General features: G+C 38.0%; 1 protein-coding gene across 17 annotated transcripts in view; it reads left to right on the top strand.

Moving 5' to 3' along the window:
• Positions 1-21,244, top strand: part of AKAP9 (A-kinase anchoring protein 9) — a 193,392-nt gene that overhangs the window by 25,854 nt on the left and 146,294 nt on the right. For 13 of the 17 annotated variants that reach the window (XM_082692583.1, XM_082692582.1, XM_082692578.1 and 10 more), the window contains exon 1: positions 10,557-11,056. In XM_082692583.1, coding sequence (XP_082548709.1) covers positions 11,009-11,056 — 48 coding nt within the window. In that variant the 5' untranslated portion in view covers positions 10,557-11,008. Of the gene's footprint in view, positions 1-10,112; positions 10,199-10,556; positions 11,057-21,244 lie in introns of those variants that run through there. The other 4 variants (XM_082692587.1, XM_082692586.1, XM_082692590.1 and 1 more) reach the window with 4 other exon arrangements.

Genomic DNA, 21,244 nt, shown 5'->3' with positions numbered 1-21,244 from the left:
CAACTAACTGAGCTACCCAGGCACCCAAGACACAATTTTAAACCAAAGCCTGTGACAAGAGGTGACGAAAACTACTATATCATAATAGAGGGGACTATCCAACAAGAAAATCTAACAGATATAAATATCTATGCCCCAGCATGGGAGCACTCAAATATATAAAGCAATAACAAACATAAAGGAACTCATTGGTAATAATAAAATAATGGTAGCGGTCTTTAGCACCCCACTTATATCAACGGATAGATCATCTAAGCAGAAAATCAACAAGGAAACAGTGGCTTTTAAGTGACACACTGGGCAAAAAATCTGGGCAAATGTAATCTGGACATTAACAAAATATTTAAAAAATTTGAAACTACTAAAAAAATGTTTAAAAATGAAAGTTAAAATTGCTCATAAAGGAAAATCAGCAAAATTTATAACTAAATCAATTTTTATCTATAAACTTTGAGGTTCTATATTTAAATTAGAAACTTGGGATTTTTTTTTCAAAAAGTGATATAGTCATATCTCAGTTTATCAATGTTGACGTCAGATTCAACTCCTAATACATTAACTCTTTTTAAGCATTTAGGTAGTTTTTATAAATCATTGCTAGAGAGTTTCAAGTGGCATTCTAGTCATTAGATTAGAAAAAGAAATTTGTGGGGCACTTGCTGGCTCAGTTGGTGGAGCTTGTGACTCTTGATCTTGGAGTTGTGAGTTTGAGCCCCATGTTGGTTATAGAGATTACTTAAAAATAAAATCTTTAAAAAAAAAAAGAAAAAGAAGCTTTTGGTGATTGTTGGCTGGTAACTTATCCAAGAGACTCTCTAGTAAAGTTTTGAGGACTGCTATGCACATACACACATACACACACATACACATTCACAGGGTATATGAACACATTCAAGATTACTTTATATACCTTCACAATGGTGAGTTCTGTTCCTTGTTTCTTGGATGAATGATGAGGGAATAGAAATTAATGTGAAAGGATGCCTGTCTGGGTGGCTCAGTCGGTTAGGGATCTGACTCTTGATTTTGCAGGTCAATGATCTCAGGGTTATTAGATCGAATCCTGCACTGGGCTCTGGGCTGGACATGGAATCTGCTTAAGACGCTCTCCCTCCCTCTATGCCACCCCCCTCAATAAATAAATAAATATTTTTTAAAGAAAAAAATCAATGTGAAAATATATATTAATTCTGGAAATATAGAAAAAGTTCTAATATTTTATGTTATTTTACCCTTTTAAAAAATTTTGTCCATTTTTCTAAAGATTTTTTTTATTTATTTGACAGAGAGAAATCACAAGTAGATGGAGAGGCAGGCAGAGAGAGAGAGAGAGGGGGAAGCAGACTCCCTGCTGAGCAGAGAGCCTGATGTGGGACTCGATCCCAGGACCCTGTGATCATAACCAGAGCCGAAGGCAGCGGCTTAACCCACTGAGCCACCCAGGTGCCCCAATTTTGTCCATTTTTAATGGCATATAGTTTAATAGGTTTGTTAGGTTCCTTAAAAATGAGAAGTTATACTCAGATCATCTTTGGCCATAGAGTTTTGTGCGTGGATATCCTGAAATGTAAGGTAGCCGAAGACATTATTTCTGAGTCATAGAGTTCCTCCGGGAACTTCTAAGATTAGGAAGTATGGCATGACAGGTCTCATGGAAAACTGGAATCATGCCTAAATTCTCTTAGTTCACAAAGCATTTTACTTTACAGAAGGAGAAAATGAGGAGTTCAAAATGGAGTTCTAAAATTGGTTGGAATTTTATGCCACACTAACTCATAGGAGGTGAGCCTCCTTTGCCCCCAGGCTTCACAGAGGTTCAAACATTAGTAGCCCAGGAAAGACAAGCTGCTTTCGCTCAAATCCAAGCCATAGCAACTCAGAGCAGTGTGCCTAAAAAAGGACCTCATAAACATAGTGGGTGTACAGCATTTTACAGATTCTTAGCTACAACAAAAGAAAAACTGGAAGATTAATTATTTAAACTTTCCTTTCATGTTTAAACTAAATGTATCTTGATTCTAAAAACCACATGGACCCTTGATACAACTCTTTTGGAAACTTATATAGTTTACATGGCAATATGAAAATCCTTGAAGATCTGAAATTAGTATGTATTCTACTTAGTAATCAGTTTCAATGTTTTGGATTTCTGGTTTATAATTCCATCTTGATGGTAGGTACACTTTCTATTTTTCTAACACATCATTAGGTTCATTAGGCCACTTTTATTTTTTTTAAGATTTTATTTATTTATTTGCCAGAGAGATAGCAGCACAAGTAGGCAGAGCAGCAGGCAGAGGGAGAGGGAGAAGCAGGCTCTCCGCTGAGCAGGGAGCCCAACGCGAGGCTCTATCACGGGACCCTGGGATCATGACCTAAGCTGAAGGCAGCTGCTTAACCAGCTGAGCAGGGGCCCCTCATTAGACAACTTTAAACAAGTACTAGTTTCATGAGTCATTAATAATCTTTTGAAACCTAAAATATTAAGTGAAAATGTCCTAAATTTTATTTAGTACATACTTTAAGCATGTACTGATTTTGTTTGGACAAGCAGGTTAGCAAAATGGAGTTAACATTTAGATCATTCCGGGGCCAGGACATGGTAGGACTTTTCCTACCCAATCATGAAAAGTAGGGCAGGTTATTTAACCTCTCAGGCCTTTGTTTCTTATTCTATACAGTGTGGAAGATACATCACTATGCTTCCTCCTATTTTCTTTATTATATATCCTTCATCTCTATTAATAAGTAAAACAAACCATTTTTGGCTTTAGCATTTAATGTCTTTTTCTTCAGTTTAATTTAAGGGCCTAGTCACCTATCCGCAAAATAAGCTAAAATGTATGTCCCATAAATATTTGCCTTATGAAGCCTGTAAGTTGTGTATGGGTTTCTGGCATGGCAGGAAATGTGACTGCTGAGTCAATGTATGGGGAGCCCCTTGAACACCTTTCTGACTAGAATGGGGAGTTGGTGAGGGAGAAGAATTGGAGTTAGGGGTCATAATAGAATTGGAGCAAGTTATGGAAGGCTTTGAATAAATGGATTTAGGATTTGAAGTTCATCCTACATGCAGTAGGGAGTCATTTTATAATGGAATGACTTCATGAAAGTTGCATCTTAGAAAACTAATCTGACTTTTATGGGGAACAGTATGTAATGGGGAGGAATGAATCCAATGTACCATCTTAGAGTCTTCTGAAGTTTTCAAAATATGGATAATCAGGGTTTAGTCTATCATTTTGGCAGTGGAAAAGGAAAAACTTAGAGGAAATTAAAAGACAGTTGGAAAGAAAGCACAAAGGGACATGTTTCTAATAAATATGACAGATGAGGTAGAGAAGAATACAAGATGTCTCCAAAATTTTAAGTTGAGGAGACCAGAAGAAGGTCATTAACTGAAACAGAGAAGTTTGGAAATGTTGATATTGGGGGGAGGATCTTAAATATTGTTTTAAGCAATTTGAATGGCAAGTGATGGTGAGAACTGTACAGTGGAAATGGTAGCTGGTCATGTCTTCTAATTAGGGAAGAAGCAAAGCCATGAAGCTGGACAAAATAGTGAAACAATGAGGTAGATAATTACTATCTGGTTTAGCAGAAAAATTGGAGATGAAACTTTTGTCTGAATAATTTTGGTCCAGGTTAGAAGAAGATAACACTTTATTATTATATGATCTTGTATCTGCACTCTCAATGTTTTATCCTGGCCTTGGAAAAATTGAAGGAATCAATCAGTAAAATCCTCAGTATTTAGTTTCACAATGAACACTTCTGAAAAATGAGAAAGACAGATACCTGTTTGGAAAGAGTCATTGATGAGATATTTGAGAGAATCTGACTCATTTTAAATCTGAGTCATTTTTAAATGGTTTGCATAACAAAATACAGAATTCATCAGCCGGTGAGGTACCTTAAAGAATTGTATTAAAATTTTAAAAGTCTTTGTACATTTTAAAGATTTGTGGACAAGGACCCAAGTGAATTGCATATTGATACTTGACTTAGGCAAAAACTCCAGAAAGCCACATATTAAAACAAAACCAGAATTATAAGAGAAAAATGTGTCTGTCTTTAAATGAAAATGAGGGGGGCGCCTGGGTGGCTCAGTGGGTTAAAGCCTCTGCCTTCAGCTCAGGTCATGATCTCAGGGTCCTGGATCAAGCCCCGCATCAGGCTCTCTGCTCAGTGGGGAGCCTGCTTCCTCCTCTCTCCCTCTCTCTCTGCCTTCCTCTCTGCTTACTTGTGTTTTCTGTCTGTCAAATAAATAAATAAATCTTAAAAAAAAAAAAAAAAAAGAATGAGGTTAATAAATCAATCATGTAGTATTGTCATTAAAATAGGTGTGACATACAAATAGGAGTTAAGCACACAGGAAAATGCAAAATAACTCTGCTATGGTAAGGTAAAACACATAGTTTAAACATTTAATGAAAATTACTTGGTTAACTTAAGTGAGTTATTAGAATTTGGTTAAGATCCAGTGAATGGCAACTAAGGTGATCAAATATATTTTAAATAGACCATATAAGAAAGAGCTAAAGAAAAATGATTTACTCTATTAGAGAAAAGGCTAAAGACAAACTGTAGTGTCCCTTCTCCTGAATTTAGGAGTTATATTTACTTCCAAACAATTTCAGAGAGAACCATCTTTTTTTTTTTTTTTTTTTTTTTTTAAACACAGAATTTAAAGAATTGCCTCAGTTGCTGCTGCAGCTTTTGTGAGGTCATAGGTCAGGTTTTGACCTATATCGGCTACTAAAATGAAGTAACTGCTAGGTCTTACCTGACCAATTTGTGAAGGATCAATTAACATGGAAATGGCAGTCACAAAAGACAAGCATACCTCGGAGATATTGCCATTCAGTTCCAGACCACCATCATAAAGGGAGTATCAGAATAAAGTGAGTCAAATATATATTTTGGCTTCTCAGTGTATATAAAAGTTGTGTTTGCTGTATGCTGTAGTCTCCTAAGTGTGCAATAGAATTATTCTTAATTATGTCTTTAAAAACAATGTACATACGTAATTTAAAAATACCTTTTTGCTAAAAAATGCTACCCATCATCTGAGCTTTTGGCATTTCATAATTGCTGATCATAGATCACCGAAACAACTATTAATGAAAAATTTGAAATATTGCAAGAATTATCAAAATAAGACACAAGTGAGCAATTGCTGTTGGAAAAATGGTGCTGATAGGCTTGCTTGGCATAGGGTTACCAGAAACCTTTAAAAATTATTTAAACACGTAATGTCTGTGAAGATCAATAAAATGAGGCATGGCTGTACTGTGGGGAAGGATGGAGAAAGCTTCTCAAAATATGGTTTAACTATAATTGGAGCAGTCTCTTGTTTGCTCTTTGCAATAGGTACTCCTCATATACTAGTTTGCTATCTTGCCAATATGATCTAGCACTACAAACAATCCCCAGTTTAAGATGGTTCAACGTAGAATTTTTGACTTTACAATGATGTGAAAGTGATATGCATTCAGTAGAAACTGTTCTTTGAATTTTGGATTTGGATCTTTTCCTACTTTAGTGATATGCAGTAGGAGACTTTTTCGTGATTCTGGGCAGCAGCAGCAAACCACAGGTCCTAGTCAGTCGTTCTATTATGAGGGTAAAAAACCGATGCACTCAGAGCTATTTTGTACCCTTACAACCATTCTTTCAGTACAGTATTTCAATACATTATTCAATAAATTTTCACCTCAGTGTCATTTTCAATAAACTACATGGGATAGTCAACATTTTATTATAAAATAGACTTTAAATTAGATCATTTCGCCCAGCTGTAGGCTAATAGAAGTGTTCTGAGCAAGTGTAAGGTAGGCTAAGCTAAGCTATTACGTTTGGTAGGTTAGGTGTATCAAATGCGTTTTCATTTATGGTGGATTTATTGGAATGTAACCCATCATTGTTGGAGGAAGATATGTATTTAAATGGAAAATAGAAAAAGTACCCTTAGAAATCTTTAATTCCCTCCCAATCCCATCTTGTTTCATTTATTCTTCTCCTACCCCCTTAAACCCCCATGTTGCATCACCACTTCCTCATATCAGGGAGACAAACCATAAGTGACTCTTAATCTCACAAAACAAACTGAGGGTTGCTGGGGGGAGGGGGGTTGGGAGAAGGGGGGTGGGATTATGGACATCGGGGAGGGAATGTGCTTCGGTGAGTGCTGTGAAGTGTGTAAACCGGGCGATTCACAGACCTGTACCCCGGGGATAAAAATAATATTATATGTTTATAAAAAATAAAAAAGTTTAAAAAAAAAGAAATCTTTAATTCCTCTTTGGAAACAGGTGTAGTGCAGTTCTTACTATTAAGTAAACACTAAAAGCAGTGTAGCTAAATTATGAGTTGTACAGATGTTATGCAGGAGAATCACTGGAATGTAATTCCAATCTGGAATGACAGATTTTCCTTCTCAATTCTGGTCCACTGGAAGTGACTTTCAAAGGCTCTTTGTTGAGAAGGATACTGAAGCAGAGTTTGCACTCAACAGGAAAGAGTTAAGGATTGATTTACAACTTGCATAGAAACCTCGTTACCCACCTTTCTAAATGCAGCTGGCCATTTCTCAGGTCTTATTTTACTTCACTTATTAGCAGCACTTGCCACAGTTCCTCCCCGTGAAGGCAATCAAAACCCTACAGACTTAAGAGAAATTTTGCCCCTCCCTTAACTACCTGGGAAAGTCTAAATTGGGGGTCTTTCCAGAATTTGAGTCATTACAAGATATAAATTTTACCTGAATGACTTATCTGTATGGCAGGGAAAACATCTGATTACTAAACAACTTTTTTACTTATAAATTGCTCTCCTCCCCTTTGATGCCCTAGGCCACATCTCATTCCTTCACTCAGGATAGCGTATGTACCTCATTTTACCTTTCTGTCTTTGAATCTCTCATGTATGTGGGGCTCCTGTAGATGGAAAATTAAATGCAATTCTCACCCATTAATCTGTTTGTCAATTTAATTCTTAGGCCATCCAGAAGAACCTTTGAAGAGTAGAGGAAAATTTTCATTCCTTGCAGTATCCACTGCAAGGAATTTGCAGTCTCATTTGGTGAGGCCTTTCCCCTTCCCTCTTCGAGGTGGAGTGCTCTGAGACTGAGTCATTGAATCACATCCTCACCTAAACTTGCTCCGCAGGGCAGCAAGTTTCGATAGGAAAATAATGTGAGCCACAAATGCAAACCACATATGTAATTTGAAATTTTCTAGTAGGTACAGTAACAAAAAAAGTAAAATGAAACTGGTGAAATTCATATATGTATATTATTTAACCCACTATACCTCAAATATTAGCATTTCAACATATAATCAGTATGAAATATATTTTTATATTAATATGAGGTATAAAATTATTATTTTTTTTCTTCAGGAAATATTTTATTTTTGTTCTAAGTTTAAGAATTTTTACTGACAGAAAATCAGCACTTTTGGAAAATCTCTCACATAGCCTTGCTTGACTTCTGGATCTTGGTTTTTATAGAAATATCAACATATTTTCTCTTCAGTAAAGTCATTCCATCCATGATTGATGAAATCAGACTTAACTTCCAATTTCTGTACTTGGCTATGACTTACGAAGCTCTTTGGGACTTTTTTTTTTAATTCCAAAAGAGTGACTTTGTCTAAAGGAGATGGAGTGGTAAATATGCAAGGTACTTTTTTTACTGTGGACACTCATCATTAATATTAATGAGATATTTTAAGTTCTTTTGTTTTAATTCTAAGTCTTTGAAATTCACTGTTACACTTATAGCATACCTCAATTCAGACCAGCAGTATTTCACATACTCAATAACCACATTTGGCTAAATTGCTGCTGTATTGGACAGCATGGCCCTAGATGGTCTTATCCAAACCCTTAACTTAAAATGCCATCTATATGCTATTCTCAAATTTATATTTCTTGCTTGGACCTGTCTCCTGAACTCCAGGCTATGAGGGTCAATGTGATATCAATTCTTGGATACTTAATATATGGCTAACTTGTGTCCAAAACTGAATGAACTTGGTCTCCTTTAAATTAGCTCTTCCCCAACTCAGTTACAACCTTGACTCCTCTCTGACTCAAGCTTCACATACAAATACTGTGGCATTATTAGTTGCATGTGCAAAATATATACAGACTCTGATTTACTATCACTACATTATATCTTGTCTGGGTTATTGCAACAGCATCCAGACTGATTCCCCACAGGCTATATCCTCATAGCAGCAGATGTCTTTTAACAACATAAGCCAGATCATGTCACTTACCTACTCAATGTTCTCCAATGGCTCCCTGTCTCACTGAGAGTAAAAGCCAAAGTCCTTCTAATGACCTTCAGAATGCTATAGGATCTGGCCTCCTGTTACCTCGATACTTCCTCTCACTATTCTCCTTCCTCACTGTACTCTAGCCACCTTTACATCCTGCTTTTTCTTTTACATGACAGTCACATGTCACAGACATGACAGTCACAGGCCTTTAGACTTGCCATAACCTCACTTATCCCCATGGCTCATTCTCTCATCACTTTCAAGTGATGAGAGAATATCTTTTCAGGGAATGAATGAATGAATGAATGACATGACATTACATGACATGACATGAATAGGTGCCATAAGGAAGCATCAGAGCACAAGTGCCACACGCTCTTCTAACATAAGTCAACACACAATTAACTTTCAACATCTACTGAGCATCTATTATATATAAAACAGGTGTATATGATTGGTCTGTCTTAGTGAAGGGAAAGTTTGAAATAATCTTGTTGCTTTAGAAGGTTTTTGGACATTTTTAGTACATAGTGGAACAGCTGACTTCCTTTGTCATTGAGAAAGTAGTATCTACTAACAAACATCTTGTCAGATAATTTAGGGCTTCCTCGTTTTGGCAATCAGAATCTAGAAACACAATCCCTTAATCCAGGCAGTATTTAAATCACTGCAATATTATAACACCTGGCTGTAGTCCTAGTTTGACTCTTAGCTAGGTGGGTGACTAAATAAATCACTTCTCCTTTTATTGGCTCAATTCTTTTATTCCTATGATAAAATGCCTCTTACCTATTGCCGAATTCAGGTTAACAGGTCAGTATATACTTGAGTGTTAAAACTGGCACAAATATGTATGCATTGTACAGTTTGAGACTAAAAAGTTTTTTATTTTTATTATTATTATTTTTTTAAGATTCTACCTATTTATTTGACAGACAGAGATCACAAGTAGGCAGAGAGGCAGGCAGAGATAGAGGAGGATGCAGGCTCCCCAATGAGCAGAGAGCCAGATGCGGGGCTAGATCCCAGGACCCTGAGACCATGACCCGAGCCGAAGGCAGAGGCTTAACCCACTGAGCCACCCAAGCACCCCTAAAAAGTATTTTTTAAAATCTAAGAATTTATAAATGAGAGGTCTTTAAACCTAGTCTTCGGGTAGTGGTAGACTTTAGATCTTTGGTCTTTTCATTTTTCAACCCTATTTTCACTAACACCACTTCTATGATTGAACTCATAACTTATTTTAGTTCACACCTGCTAGTTTGAATCCAACCTAGCTCAAAACAGAGAAACATGATCAGCCTGAGTAATCAACCTGCGACATTAACATGTGTAGCTTACCACAGAAATGGATTTGAGAGTAAGAGGGTGGGGAGAACAAAAGTATTGAGGGAAGAGATGAAAATTATTAAAATGGCTCAATTCAATCTAACAAGTGTTATGGGGTGCAAAACACTATGCTAGCTAGTCATTTCAGTAATGTCAAGATAAGCAAGACAGCCTCTGCCATGAAGGAATCTAGAGTATGAGGTGGACTAAAAAGTGGTGCATAAATTACTAAAATATCATGCAGAGTACATAAAGGAAATACGAGGAGTGGAAAAACAACTACCATTAATTAAGGATATTTTAGTATGTCAGAGGCAGTCACATATATTGACTCACATATATTAACAACCCTTCCAAAACTTCAGGTAACCTGAGGGAGGATAGGTAACTTGTTCAAGGTCATTCAAGCTAGAAAGTGTGTTCTCCCCAACCCAGGTTCCAAAGCCTACGTTCCTTTCAGGACGTCATTGCTGAGAGGGAGATCGAAGGAGGAGTGGAAGGGGAGTAAGTTGTGACTGGATACTCCTAACTGCGGTGGAGGGAACAAAGAGATCAGAAAAGCTCTTTGGGCGGCGCGTGAGGTGGGCCTTGAAGGATTGAATCGGAGATTGGGCGGGCCGGTGTGGGGGAAAAGGGAGGGGCTTTGAGCTAAAAAAGTAATGAGAACTGCTGGCTGATCTCCCAAATTCTTCGACAGGAGGAATTCATCTAGATCCAAAAACTAACGTCCGGTGGGTCTTTTCCTCTCCGCCCCACCTTAGTCTTTTCCTCTGGGTTCTTCATCGGTCACCAACTTCGCCCTTAGATATATATTATTTTTGTAACTTGAAAAATCTCAGTGTTTTAAAAGCGAGTCCCTAGCTCGGTGGGTGGAATCCTGCCGGCGCCCCTGGCACACCCCCTCTCTCCCAGCTTCTCAGCCAGACCGCCACCTGGGGAGCGTGCGTCCCCGAAGAAGGGCGCTCACCCTCGCGGGCTTTTCGCCTGTGGGGGCCGGAGTCCGAGCCGGGCTCCCGGGCCGGGTACCCCCGCAAAGACACCCGAATCCAGCGGGGGCGGAGCGGCACACGGGGCGGGGCCCCGGGCGCACCTGCCCGGCAAGGCAGGGCTCGCGGCGGCTGCGCGGACCGACGTGCCCCCCTTCCCACTCCCGCCTTGCCGTGTGTTTACGTGGAGACGAAGATGGCGGCGGCGGTGACGGCGTTCCCTGTGCGGCTGAGGACGGTCAGCCAGTGAGCGCGGAGACTGGTTCCACGCCGGGCGGGGGGAGCGCCAGGCCCGGCCCTGCTCCCTAGGCGGCGGATCTTGCGGTCCCACCTCTGTCGGAATCGACCTTCCCTTTTTACCCCCGACCCTCTCCCTGTCTTCCCTCAGCTTTCCCTTCAGAGGCCATGGAGGACGAGGAGAGACAGAAGAAACTGGAGGCCGGCAAAGCGAAGGTAAGAGAGCCGGAGGCTCCCGGAGGCTCTTGGGCCCGCGGTGGGAGGCGGTGGCTGGAAAGGGGTGGGAGAGGGCCTGGCAAGCGGCGGTCGCAGCAGCCCTGGTTCGCTACCCGGGAGCGAGGTGCTTCAGGACCTGAATTTTACGCTTGCCCTCTTCTCTCTTTTTTTCCAATTGAAAAAGCCTGGTGTTACTACCTAGCAGATGACACTTCCGTGATGATTGGCTGGTGTGGCTTCTTTCTTGTGAATGCTCAAATAAAACCTTTTCTTTACTGTATAGCTATAAGCTGGTATTCATTGCTTTTAAATCTCCAGCCTTTCACTGTTTTAGGGAGTTTCCTGGGTAGTGCCGGCATTGTGCTTTTCAGGGTGGGGATTTAGGGCTTTTCTTTATTTAGTGGGGGATTTGTACGCCGATCATCAGCTTAGCTTTTTTTGGTGGCACGCTGGCACTTCTGGGTGTGTGATTGGCCTGTGACAGCTGCCTTAGTGGTGGTTTGAGTGTGCCACAAGTGCCAGCTGTGAAGTTCGCGTTGGGGGCGTTTTTAGTAGCATAGCTTTATATGTTTGTGTTTGGAGGTCTTTGTCGTGGCATGCGCTTTTGTATTGTGTGGAATGTTAGTGCAGACTGTGAATGGAACTGCGGGGGACAAAAGGTACCATATTCTAAGCAACCTATAGAATTCCTGCTTCAAATAATTGAATTGTTATGTATGTCTCAGGGAGTCACTATTCTATGTCTGCGTGGAAGAGAAAACCTGTAAAGCGAACAATACAAGACTATAAACAGTTATTACTCACTGGGCATCGTGAAAAAATTGATGTAGACAAGTTGTAAATTAAATAGCGTATTTCTTTTAAAAATCACATATTCGAGCATATTTTCTGGCTGTTCTCAAAGGTCCCCTACCTCGGTTATGACGACGTTACCTTTTATAGATTATATTCTGTCCTATTAAAGATAATTGTTAGCAATCATACTTGGACCACAATTAAATTATAATATAGTTAACTGTTTTTCTTTCTTCCTCTCCTTTCGTCCCTTCGAATAAAACGAATAAAGGAGGCTGGCTCCATGATTTTAGTAATCCTCGAGGGGCCATACTGCAGAGATGCCTTGGTAGATGCTAAACACAAGTTTCTTAGATGATTGTGCATATACACTAGCGTCACATTTCTGAAATAGAGTTGGCTTTCCCCTAAGTTCCTTCTATCTAATATCAGAGCTTGAGTGCTTTTACCTGGTAGATTTTACTTTAAAATCTGTAAATGGTGAAAAAGGGGAATCAGTACATTTTCAGAAGCACAAAGTTGCTTACATTTCTGCAGCCTGAGCTCAGCAGTCTCTGAATCCAAGAAAGTGGAGGTAAAGTGTGTGCCTCGTTTGGAAAGCATTGATCTTCTAGTTAGACATTTTGTTTTTTAATTCAGACTTTGTATTGCCTGCCCCCAGAAGTGTCTTTCCTAAAGGTAATGCATGAAGCAGTCCTACAAAATATCCTTTACTTTGGACAATACATATTGTAACAGAGGATTTATTTTAATTGATTTGGCCAAAAAAACCTCTGGTTTCTTTGTGTCTATGTGTGTTCTTGCCTGTCCTTCAAAACTCTGCCTATAGGGTGAAAATCTTTTTCTTTAATATTCACTTTTATTGTATAAGATTATTGTCAATTCTAGCGTTGAGCCCAATTTTTCTAGTCAGAAATAAATCTGTCAGATTTATAAGGCAGGATATGTTTGCTGGAACATTAGCTGTACAATCTGAAAACACTGGAAACAGCATTCAAAGAGAATATTAGAATAATTATTTTCTAAACCATATCATGTAAGTGCAATAGAATATTATGCAGCCATTAAGATTTTGAAGACCATTAGGAATATGGGAATAGAATGAAACAGCATCATCAAAATTAGTGTATACATTATTCCATTTGTTTAAGCTTGTGTGCTTTTAGATTAAGACTTAAAATTTTTGTATTGTAAAGTCATTCAGCAAACCTTTATTGAACTGTTTTATACCAACAGTTGGAAATTTAGAGGGGATGTCAGTCTCTGTTGTTAAGTTGTTCACAGTTCAGTGGAAGAGACAGACACTGGGTAATAAGTACAATGAGAGAGGAGGTGGTACAGTGGGATTTGGGGTGAATTTTTTCACTTGTAAAAGTGCATTAAATGCTGCTACCTTGTTTTTGAGACTGCTTTACAAAGAAGGCTCTTGATATTAATGCAGCCAATCATGGTGCCTGACCTGTAATTGGAAGTCTGTTATTGCTGGCATCAGAAATCACTTAAACTGATCAATTCTAAAACTGATTTAGAAACTTGGCTTTCTGAATGTCTTATTTGTTCATTGAACTTGGTTTTATGAACCATAACTCAAAATTTTTTTCTTGGTGTTCAGTAAGCTGATCATTGAAAAATTTCCTTTTTGTATCTAGATTTTATAAATGATTTTTTATGGTTTGTATGCAAAATAGTATGCTTTATAAATAACAACCAAAATCTGCAATGATAGAATAAATTCTGGTAATGTAGCCATTAAAATAATGCTATAAAGACTTTTTGAGTTGGGAAAATGTCCACAAATAATGCCAGCTTAATAAAAATGTTATCATGTAAAATATATATACATACTTATATATGAAGATGCCTGAAAAAAATGCACTAAGATGTAAATGATGGCTATCTCTGGGTGGTGGGTTATTGGCAATTTTAATTTTTTTTTACACTTTCAGTATTTTCCAAATTATAATATTTCTTTTAGGATCAGTAAAAAATGTTTAAACATCATTTTTAAATACAATAAAATGTTATCAAATACAGTATGATGAAGAACTTTTTATATCGTATGGTTATTAAAGAGAATTAAAAAATGAGACACAGAAAAGGTAGGTTTCCCAAGGGCCCTCACTTTGGTGTAGTCCTGCAACTGTTATTCTTATTCCAGTGCTGCTTGTATTACATAGTTGGGGGAGCCACTATTAGACTTGCATAGACTTCCTTTCTGTTTTGTAGTTCTTTTTTCCTTGCTGTCTGTTCTCATTGCCATGGTCATACTTGTCTTGCCTTGCTCCATTTCATCTGCCTCTTTTCCCAATTTGCTGTTTGAGATTTGCTGTGACTAGAAAACTCAGTCCATTTGATAGGCTGGTTTATAAAAATCAGAGCTAATGGAGACCAGTGAGTGGGCTTTACTTGTTGTTTTTTGTTGCTGTTAACTTCCTCAGTGTTAATGTAGCAAGAACCCTAACCCATGGAGATGTGAGACATTACTGCATTATTAAGTAAATATTTTCAGAGCTGGGCTAACCCCATTTACAAGGTGCTGATGGGGATGACACTACATAGGGTGTCTTTGTATTAAGCTACTTTGAATGACTTCATTTTTTCCAAGTGAAATTATTTATGCTGTCATGTAAAGAAAGTATTATAATATTAGTGAACAAAATTAGGAGACAGTTGGGTAGTTAATATTATTAATTAATGTTACTACTCCTATACATTCACACTGGGTATACTTAACATTCTGTTCATGTAACAGAATTCAGTAAAATCAATGTTTTGCACCAGCTATTCAGCATAACGTATTATTTGTTGAATAATGATTTAAAAATTTGCCTCTTTAAAAAATTTGCCTCTTGCATTCAGTGAGTAGTAATTATATGATTTTTATTTGTTTAGTGAGCATTTTCAGTGTGAAAAATAGTACCAGTTGTATGCAAAAAGGGACAGAGCTTGGTGCAAGCTGTGTTACCTTATTGATAGCTGGACTTTTCAGTTGCTGTTTACATTCTGATAGACAAAGTTACTTGTGGTGCAAAATTGTTCTTTGCATATTTCAGATACATTGCTCTTCCACTAAGAAAATTGCTCTTCATCCTTGTTTCTCTAAAACTTTCTAGTTTTTTGTTTCTTTTTGAGCTCTGCGTGGGGCTTTTTAGACATTTCATTTAATTCAGACTTTGTATTGCTTGCCCCTAGAATTATCTTTCCTAAGGTAATGCATGAAACAGTCCTACAAAATATCCTTTACTTTGGACAATACATACTATAACAGAGGAGTGCAACAGGAGTTGCATGCTCTGCCACTGAGCCAGCCAGGCACCCAAAACTTACTAGTTTCTTATTCTCATATGTCACATAGCTTACTTAGCTTCAGAATGGATACAGGAGTTTGATACCTTCATCATCATTTTTTCCCATCATCATTTATTCTAATAGTTGTGTGTTGTGACAAAAACTAATTCAAGACCTTCAGGCTTGGTTTTTAATATCCTCGAGAGGGATAATATGGAGGAAAGTATGGGCAGAATAGTCCTTTTTTTTTTTTTTTAAGATTTTATTTATTTATTTGACAGAGCGCAGGTAGGCAGAGAGAGGGAGAGGCAGGCAGAGAGAGGGGGAGGCAGGCTCCCTGCTGAGCAGAGAGCCCAATGCAGGGCTTAATCCCAGGACCCCTGGATTATGACCTGAGCCACCCAGGTGCCCCCAGAATAGTCTTTTTAAAGTGTATAGTCAAGAAAGGCTTCTAAAGCAAATCCAAGAAATGGCAGGAAGTGGGTGAAAAGCCATGATAAGATCCAGTGAAGAGAGACTTAGCAAAGAGGTCTGTCATGTGTTGTCACTGAAACTGAAAGTCGAATTGAGCACATGGAAGAGAGGAAGTGGCAAAGATAGGATATATCCAAGTGACGAGAATATGACAAGTTGGGGCAAGAATTATTTTCAAACAAAAACACCTCTTATCTTTATATATAAAATTTGTAGGAAAAGCTAAACTATGACTGTAAAATATCTATTATGGGCTACTAATTATTGAAATGTAAGTAAATTTCCAATATCGAACTAGAAAAATTTCTCATGGAAAATTGTTAAACATTAAATGGTAAGGAACATTATTTAAATTTCTTTGGATTCCACTAAAATGAAAATTAAAATTTAAAACCTTAATTTGGAAAAACTTATAGAGGTTGTTTTGCATCTGGGGTATATATGTATAAGAATTTATAATCTAGCTATTTGGCATACTGTAAAAGAAACTAGGACTTTTGGAAACATTTATTTGCTTATTTGTCCAGTTGACATTTTTGAACGCCTACAGCTGCAACTATGGACTTTTACTTAGCAGGCAGTTATTTAAATTATCACAAATTCTGCAGTTTATTTTCTATGGGAATAATCCTGTTGCAGGACATGAATCTCAACAGGTATTTTGGAGAATAAATGAGATCGTGATTGAAAACTTAAGTTCTGGTGCTAGATACAAAGAAGCTATGATTTTTTAAAATTGAGATGTGGGGCACCTGGGTGGCTCAGTGGGTTAAAGCCTCTGCCTTCAGCTCAGGTCATGATCCCAGGGTCCTGGGATCGAGCCCCGCATTGGACTCTTTGCTCAGCAGGGAGCCTGCTTCCACCTCTCTCTCTCTGCCTGCCTCTCTGCCTACTTGTAATCTCTGTCTGTCAAATAAATTAAAAAAAAAAATCTTAAAAAAAAAACACTGAAAAAAAATAAAATTGAGATGAAATTCACCTAACAAAAATTAATCATCTAAAAATGAACAGTTTGGTGGCATTTGGTAAATACAGTTTGCAATCACCAATTCCATCTAGTTCCAAAACATTTTTATCATCCTAGAGTAAAACCCTATACATTAAACAGATACTCTTCTTTCCCTCCTTCCCCTAGTTCCCAACTATCACCAGTCTGCTTTCGGTTTCTATTGAGTGTTCCTATTCCAGATGTTTCTTATAAATGGAATCCTATAATATTTGACCCTTACCAGCTGGCTTTTTTCATCCATGCATCTATATTTCATTCCCTTTTATGGTTGAATAATATTCTATTGTATGTAGCATTTACTGTACTTTGTTTGTTCATCCATTGATGGGCATTTGAACTGTTTCCTCTATTTGGCTATTATGAATAGTGCTGCTGTGAACATTGGCATGAAAGTACCTGTATTCATTTCTCTTGAGTATATACCTAGGAGTGGAATTGCTAAATCAAAAGGCAATTCTGTGTTTCTTGAGAATTGCCAAACTGGATTTCCACAGCATCTGTACCATTTTACATGTACACCAGCAATGTATGAAGGTTCCAGTTTCTCCGTATACTCACCAACACTTACTGTTTTCTGTTCTTTTTATTTTAACTCTTCTAGTTGGTGGAAAGTGATATGTCCTTATGTTTTGATTTGTGATTTCCTAATGATTGAGGATGTTGAGCATCTTTTCATACACTTTTTGGCCATGTGTCTGTTTTGGAAAAATGTTTATTTAAGTCCTTTGCCCATTTTTTAATTGGGTTGTTGCCAATTGTTATATATAAAATATTAGGTATTGTATGCATTTTTTTCTGTACGCAGGGACAGAGAGTGAGAATACATGTGCTCAGGTGGACAGGAGAGAGGGGTAGACAGAGAACCATACATCTCCGTAGGATTATCTTCCATTGTGCTTCTCTTTTTTTTTTTTTTTAGAGACTTCCAAAATTTAAAAATTTTAAAAAGAGCCTGTTTTTAAAGGGCTCTTCCAAAATTTAAACTATTGCTTTGAATAATAGGTTCTAAGTGAATTGATAAGAGCCTGATACAGAAGTTTGGTTTCTGTGTGGGCTATTGAGTCATTTCATTCCATGGCCATCTGTTTTACAAGTGTATGCAGTTGGTCAGAAGAGCACCTGTTGGGTTTTTGGCTTGGTTATTACCGATCCATTTTCACTGTGGGAACAAAATAACAAGTCTTGTTCAGTAACAAAAAGGCCTGTCATTTTCATATGTGAGTCCAGTATTTTACTAGTATAACGTATTTTTGTTGTCATTTTGACTTCCCTTTTACTTCTAGTGTTTTTGTGGTAGCAATCATCAAAATATTCTTAGCATACATAATGTTTATCTTGTATGCTACACAAAGTTTTGGTTGATTTGCAGATGGATTTAATACCATTCATTGTCCCAGAAGTAGTTTTGCCTAGGTTATTTGTTTAAATCTGTAGATTTTTTTATATCATGAAAAATTCCTTTATCCTCTGTTCATGAACAGTATACTGTCTGGTTTTTTTTTTAAAGATTTTATTTATTTATTTGACAGAGATCACAGGTAGACAGAGAGGCAGGCAGAGAGAGAGGAGGAAGCAGGCTCCCCACTGAGCAGAGAGCCCCATGCGGGGCTCGATCCCAGGACCCTGGGATCATGACCTGAGCCGAAGGCAGAGGCTTTAACCCACTGAACCACCCAGGCGCCCCGTATAGTGTCTGTTTTAAGTTGCCTTCAGGGTTATGATTATTACTGTGGAGTACAGTTCACTTAGATTTTTATGTGGTCTAAATCCTGCAAGCTTGTACCCAATCCCATTCTTTTTTTTTTTTTTTTTTTTTTAATTCAAAGTATGTGTCTCATACTTAGCCTTTTTCTTCTCATTCTAACACCATTCACTACCCAGTAAAACAGGCCCACTTTACCTCACATTCTATTTGGTTTTCCTGGCACTCTCCTTAATGTTTCAGATCCAAGCAGTCACCACATTCTGCTAATTTTACCTTCTAAATATCTCTTCATTTATCCATACTTCTATTTCTACCTCATTATCACTCACTTGGACAGTGGGAAGTTTGACAGTGGAAGAAAGAATATGAATTCGATAGTAATAGTAGTTACCAGTTAAAGAGTACTTTCGAATGCTAGGCTTTATGCTAAGGATATTTATTACCTCCTTTAATCCTTGTAACTGTTCTTAGAGCTGTGGATACTGTTGCTATCCCTATTTTATAGGTGGGAAAACTGGAGAGGTTAAGTTTTTAATTTAATTAACTAATTTAATTAATTTGCACAGTGTCATAGTGGCAGAGCAAAGGTTTAAACCCAGTCTGTCTGACCAAAGAGATGATGGTGTTCTTAACTTCAGTCCTACACAGGCTCTTAAATCTTTGATCAGTGTTTAGGAGATAGGATTGAGAGGCTTTGGTAATTGGTTGTATAAGGGTAAGGAAGATGTTTGTGTTTCTCCAAAATTCTTTTTTTTTTTTAAAGATTTTATTTATTTGACAGAGATCACAAGTAGGCAGAGAGGCAGGAAGAGAGAGAGAGGGGGAAGCAGGCTCTCCACTGAGCAGAGAGCCCGATGTGGGGCTCAGTCCCAGGACTCTGGGATCATGACCTGAGCCGAAGGCAGAGGCTTTAACCCACTGAGCCACCCAGGCTCCCCTGTTTCTCCAAAATTCTTATGTTGAGATCCCAACTTCAAGGTGATAGTATTAGGAGGTGGGCCCTTTGGAAGGTGATTAGGTCGTGAGGGCAGAGCCCTTATGAATGTGATTAGTTCCCTTATAAAAAAATAGATCTCTTGCCTCTTCCATCATGTGAGGTTAAAGCAAAGAGATGACCATTTATGAACTAGAAAGTGGGCTCTCCCCAGGTCCTAAATCTTTGGCCCCTAATCTTAGACTTTAGCTTCCACAGCTATGACTAGTCTCCAGAACTGTGAGAAATAAATTTCTGTATATAGCGCTAAGTCTATAATATTTTTTTACAGCATTCCAAATAGGCTAAGGCAAGAGATGACTCTACTCTGACTTGAGCAACTGAGAAGGAGTTGGATGCTAATCTCTGAGATAAGGAAGATGAATGTATGTGGGGGAAGAGAAGAGTTTGAGTGAAATGGGTATCTGAGAGGGGAAATGTGGGCATATTTGGAGGGAAACATATTTGAGTAAGATAAAGATGAGTTTTAGATATGTTGAGTTGGAGGTGCTTATATGGCATCCCAGTGTAAAACTGAATGTGTATTTGGAGTGGAAAACAGAAGCCCATGCTAGAGATCAATACTTGGTATAAAAATACTAGCGATACTGTGGAAGTGAGGAGTTCACTCAGGAAGAAGACTAATGCAGACTGAGAGTTGAATCCTGTGGAAACACCCATGTTTAAAAGGCAGGTGAAGAAGTATCTACAAAGGATGCTGAGACACAAACTTTGCAAAGCTAGAAGATGATGTTTGTGAAACTGAGAGAAGACAGAGTTTCAAGTAAGGGGGGAGTACTAGTCAAAAATGAGAAATCAAGTATGAAGGAGGCTTGAAAAGTGACCATTAGCTTTAGCAGTAGTTGATCAGAAAGGGAAGTGTAGATTCCAGATTGGGGAATGAATGGGAATCAGGAAAAGTTTGTGTGTGCCACCTAATTTTTCAGAGTTGTTGTTGTGAAAAGCAATATAATTGTAGTGGTATGAGCTTAGACTAGACCATGCCATCTGGATCAAATCACGGCTCTGCCATTTTTAGCTTTGTGACTTTAGGCAAGTTACTTAACCTCTCTGTGCCCCTGCTTCCCATCTGAAAGATGAGAAAGGTAATAATACCTGCCTTGGGTTTATTATGAGAATTCAGCTAATACTTATAAAGCACTTAGAATATTGTCAGACTATGAAAAGAGTTCAGGAAGTATTAGCCACCATCATCCTTCTCTTGTTGGAGCATAGAGAATCAAGCTACATAGCAGAAATTAGTTTGGAGAAATAGGCTGGGATCAGATCATGAGAAGCTGTATGTATTATTTGAAGTGGTATGGATTTTATCCTAAAAGTAGCAGAAGACTGTTAGAAGAATACATATTTGATATGTTTAACTTTTGAAGAGTTTATTCCTTTCCAAAAAATAAAACCTATAGTCCAGTAGGTATGCTGCCACCAGGTGGCAGTTCTGTTGTTACTATATAGATGAAGCAGTTAAACCATTTTTAAAAAAATTATAAAATACTGATTTGAATAATATAGCTAAATGTAAATATAAGTAGCTTAATTCTAGTAATGCTTTTATCTTTTTTTTTTTTTAGATTTATTTATTTATTTGAGAGAGTGCATGAGCAGGGGGAGAGGCAGAAGGAGACAGAAAGGGAGAGAGAATCTCTAGCAAACTCCCTCCTGCGTGGGTGAGAGGGGGTGGTGGGCAACATGGGGCTTAATCCCACGACCCTGAGTTGGTGACCTGAGCCAAAGCCAAGTGTCAGATGCTTACCCAACTGAGCTACCCAGGCACCCTGGGCTTTTTTATTTTCAAAAACCTATTATTATTTAAGTGAAGGAGAGAAAATAGAGGGTTATTACAAAGATAGATTTCAGAGGAAGGTAAATGAAATATAGTTGGGCCTCTTAGGAAACTGAAAAGGCATTTGGAATCAGTGGTGTTCT

Source organism: Mustela nivalis (genome assembly GCF_964662115.1).
Source record: "Mustela nivalis genome assembly, chromosome: 12".
Taxonomy (NCBI): domain Eukaryota; kingdom Metazoa; phylum Chordata; class Mammalia; order Carnivora; family Mustelidae; genus Mustela; species Mustela nivalis.
The sequence above is the reverse complement of the archived record's forward strand: the minus strand, read 5'-3'. Positions and strand labels throughout refer to the sequence as shown.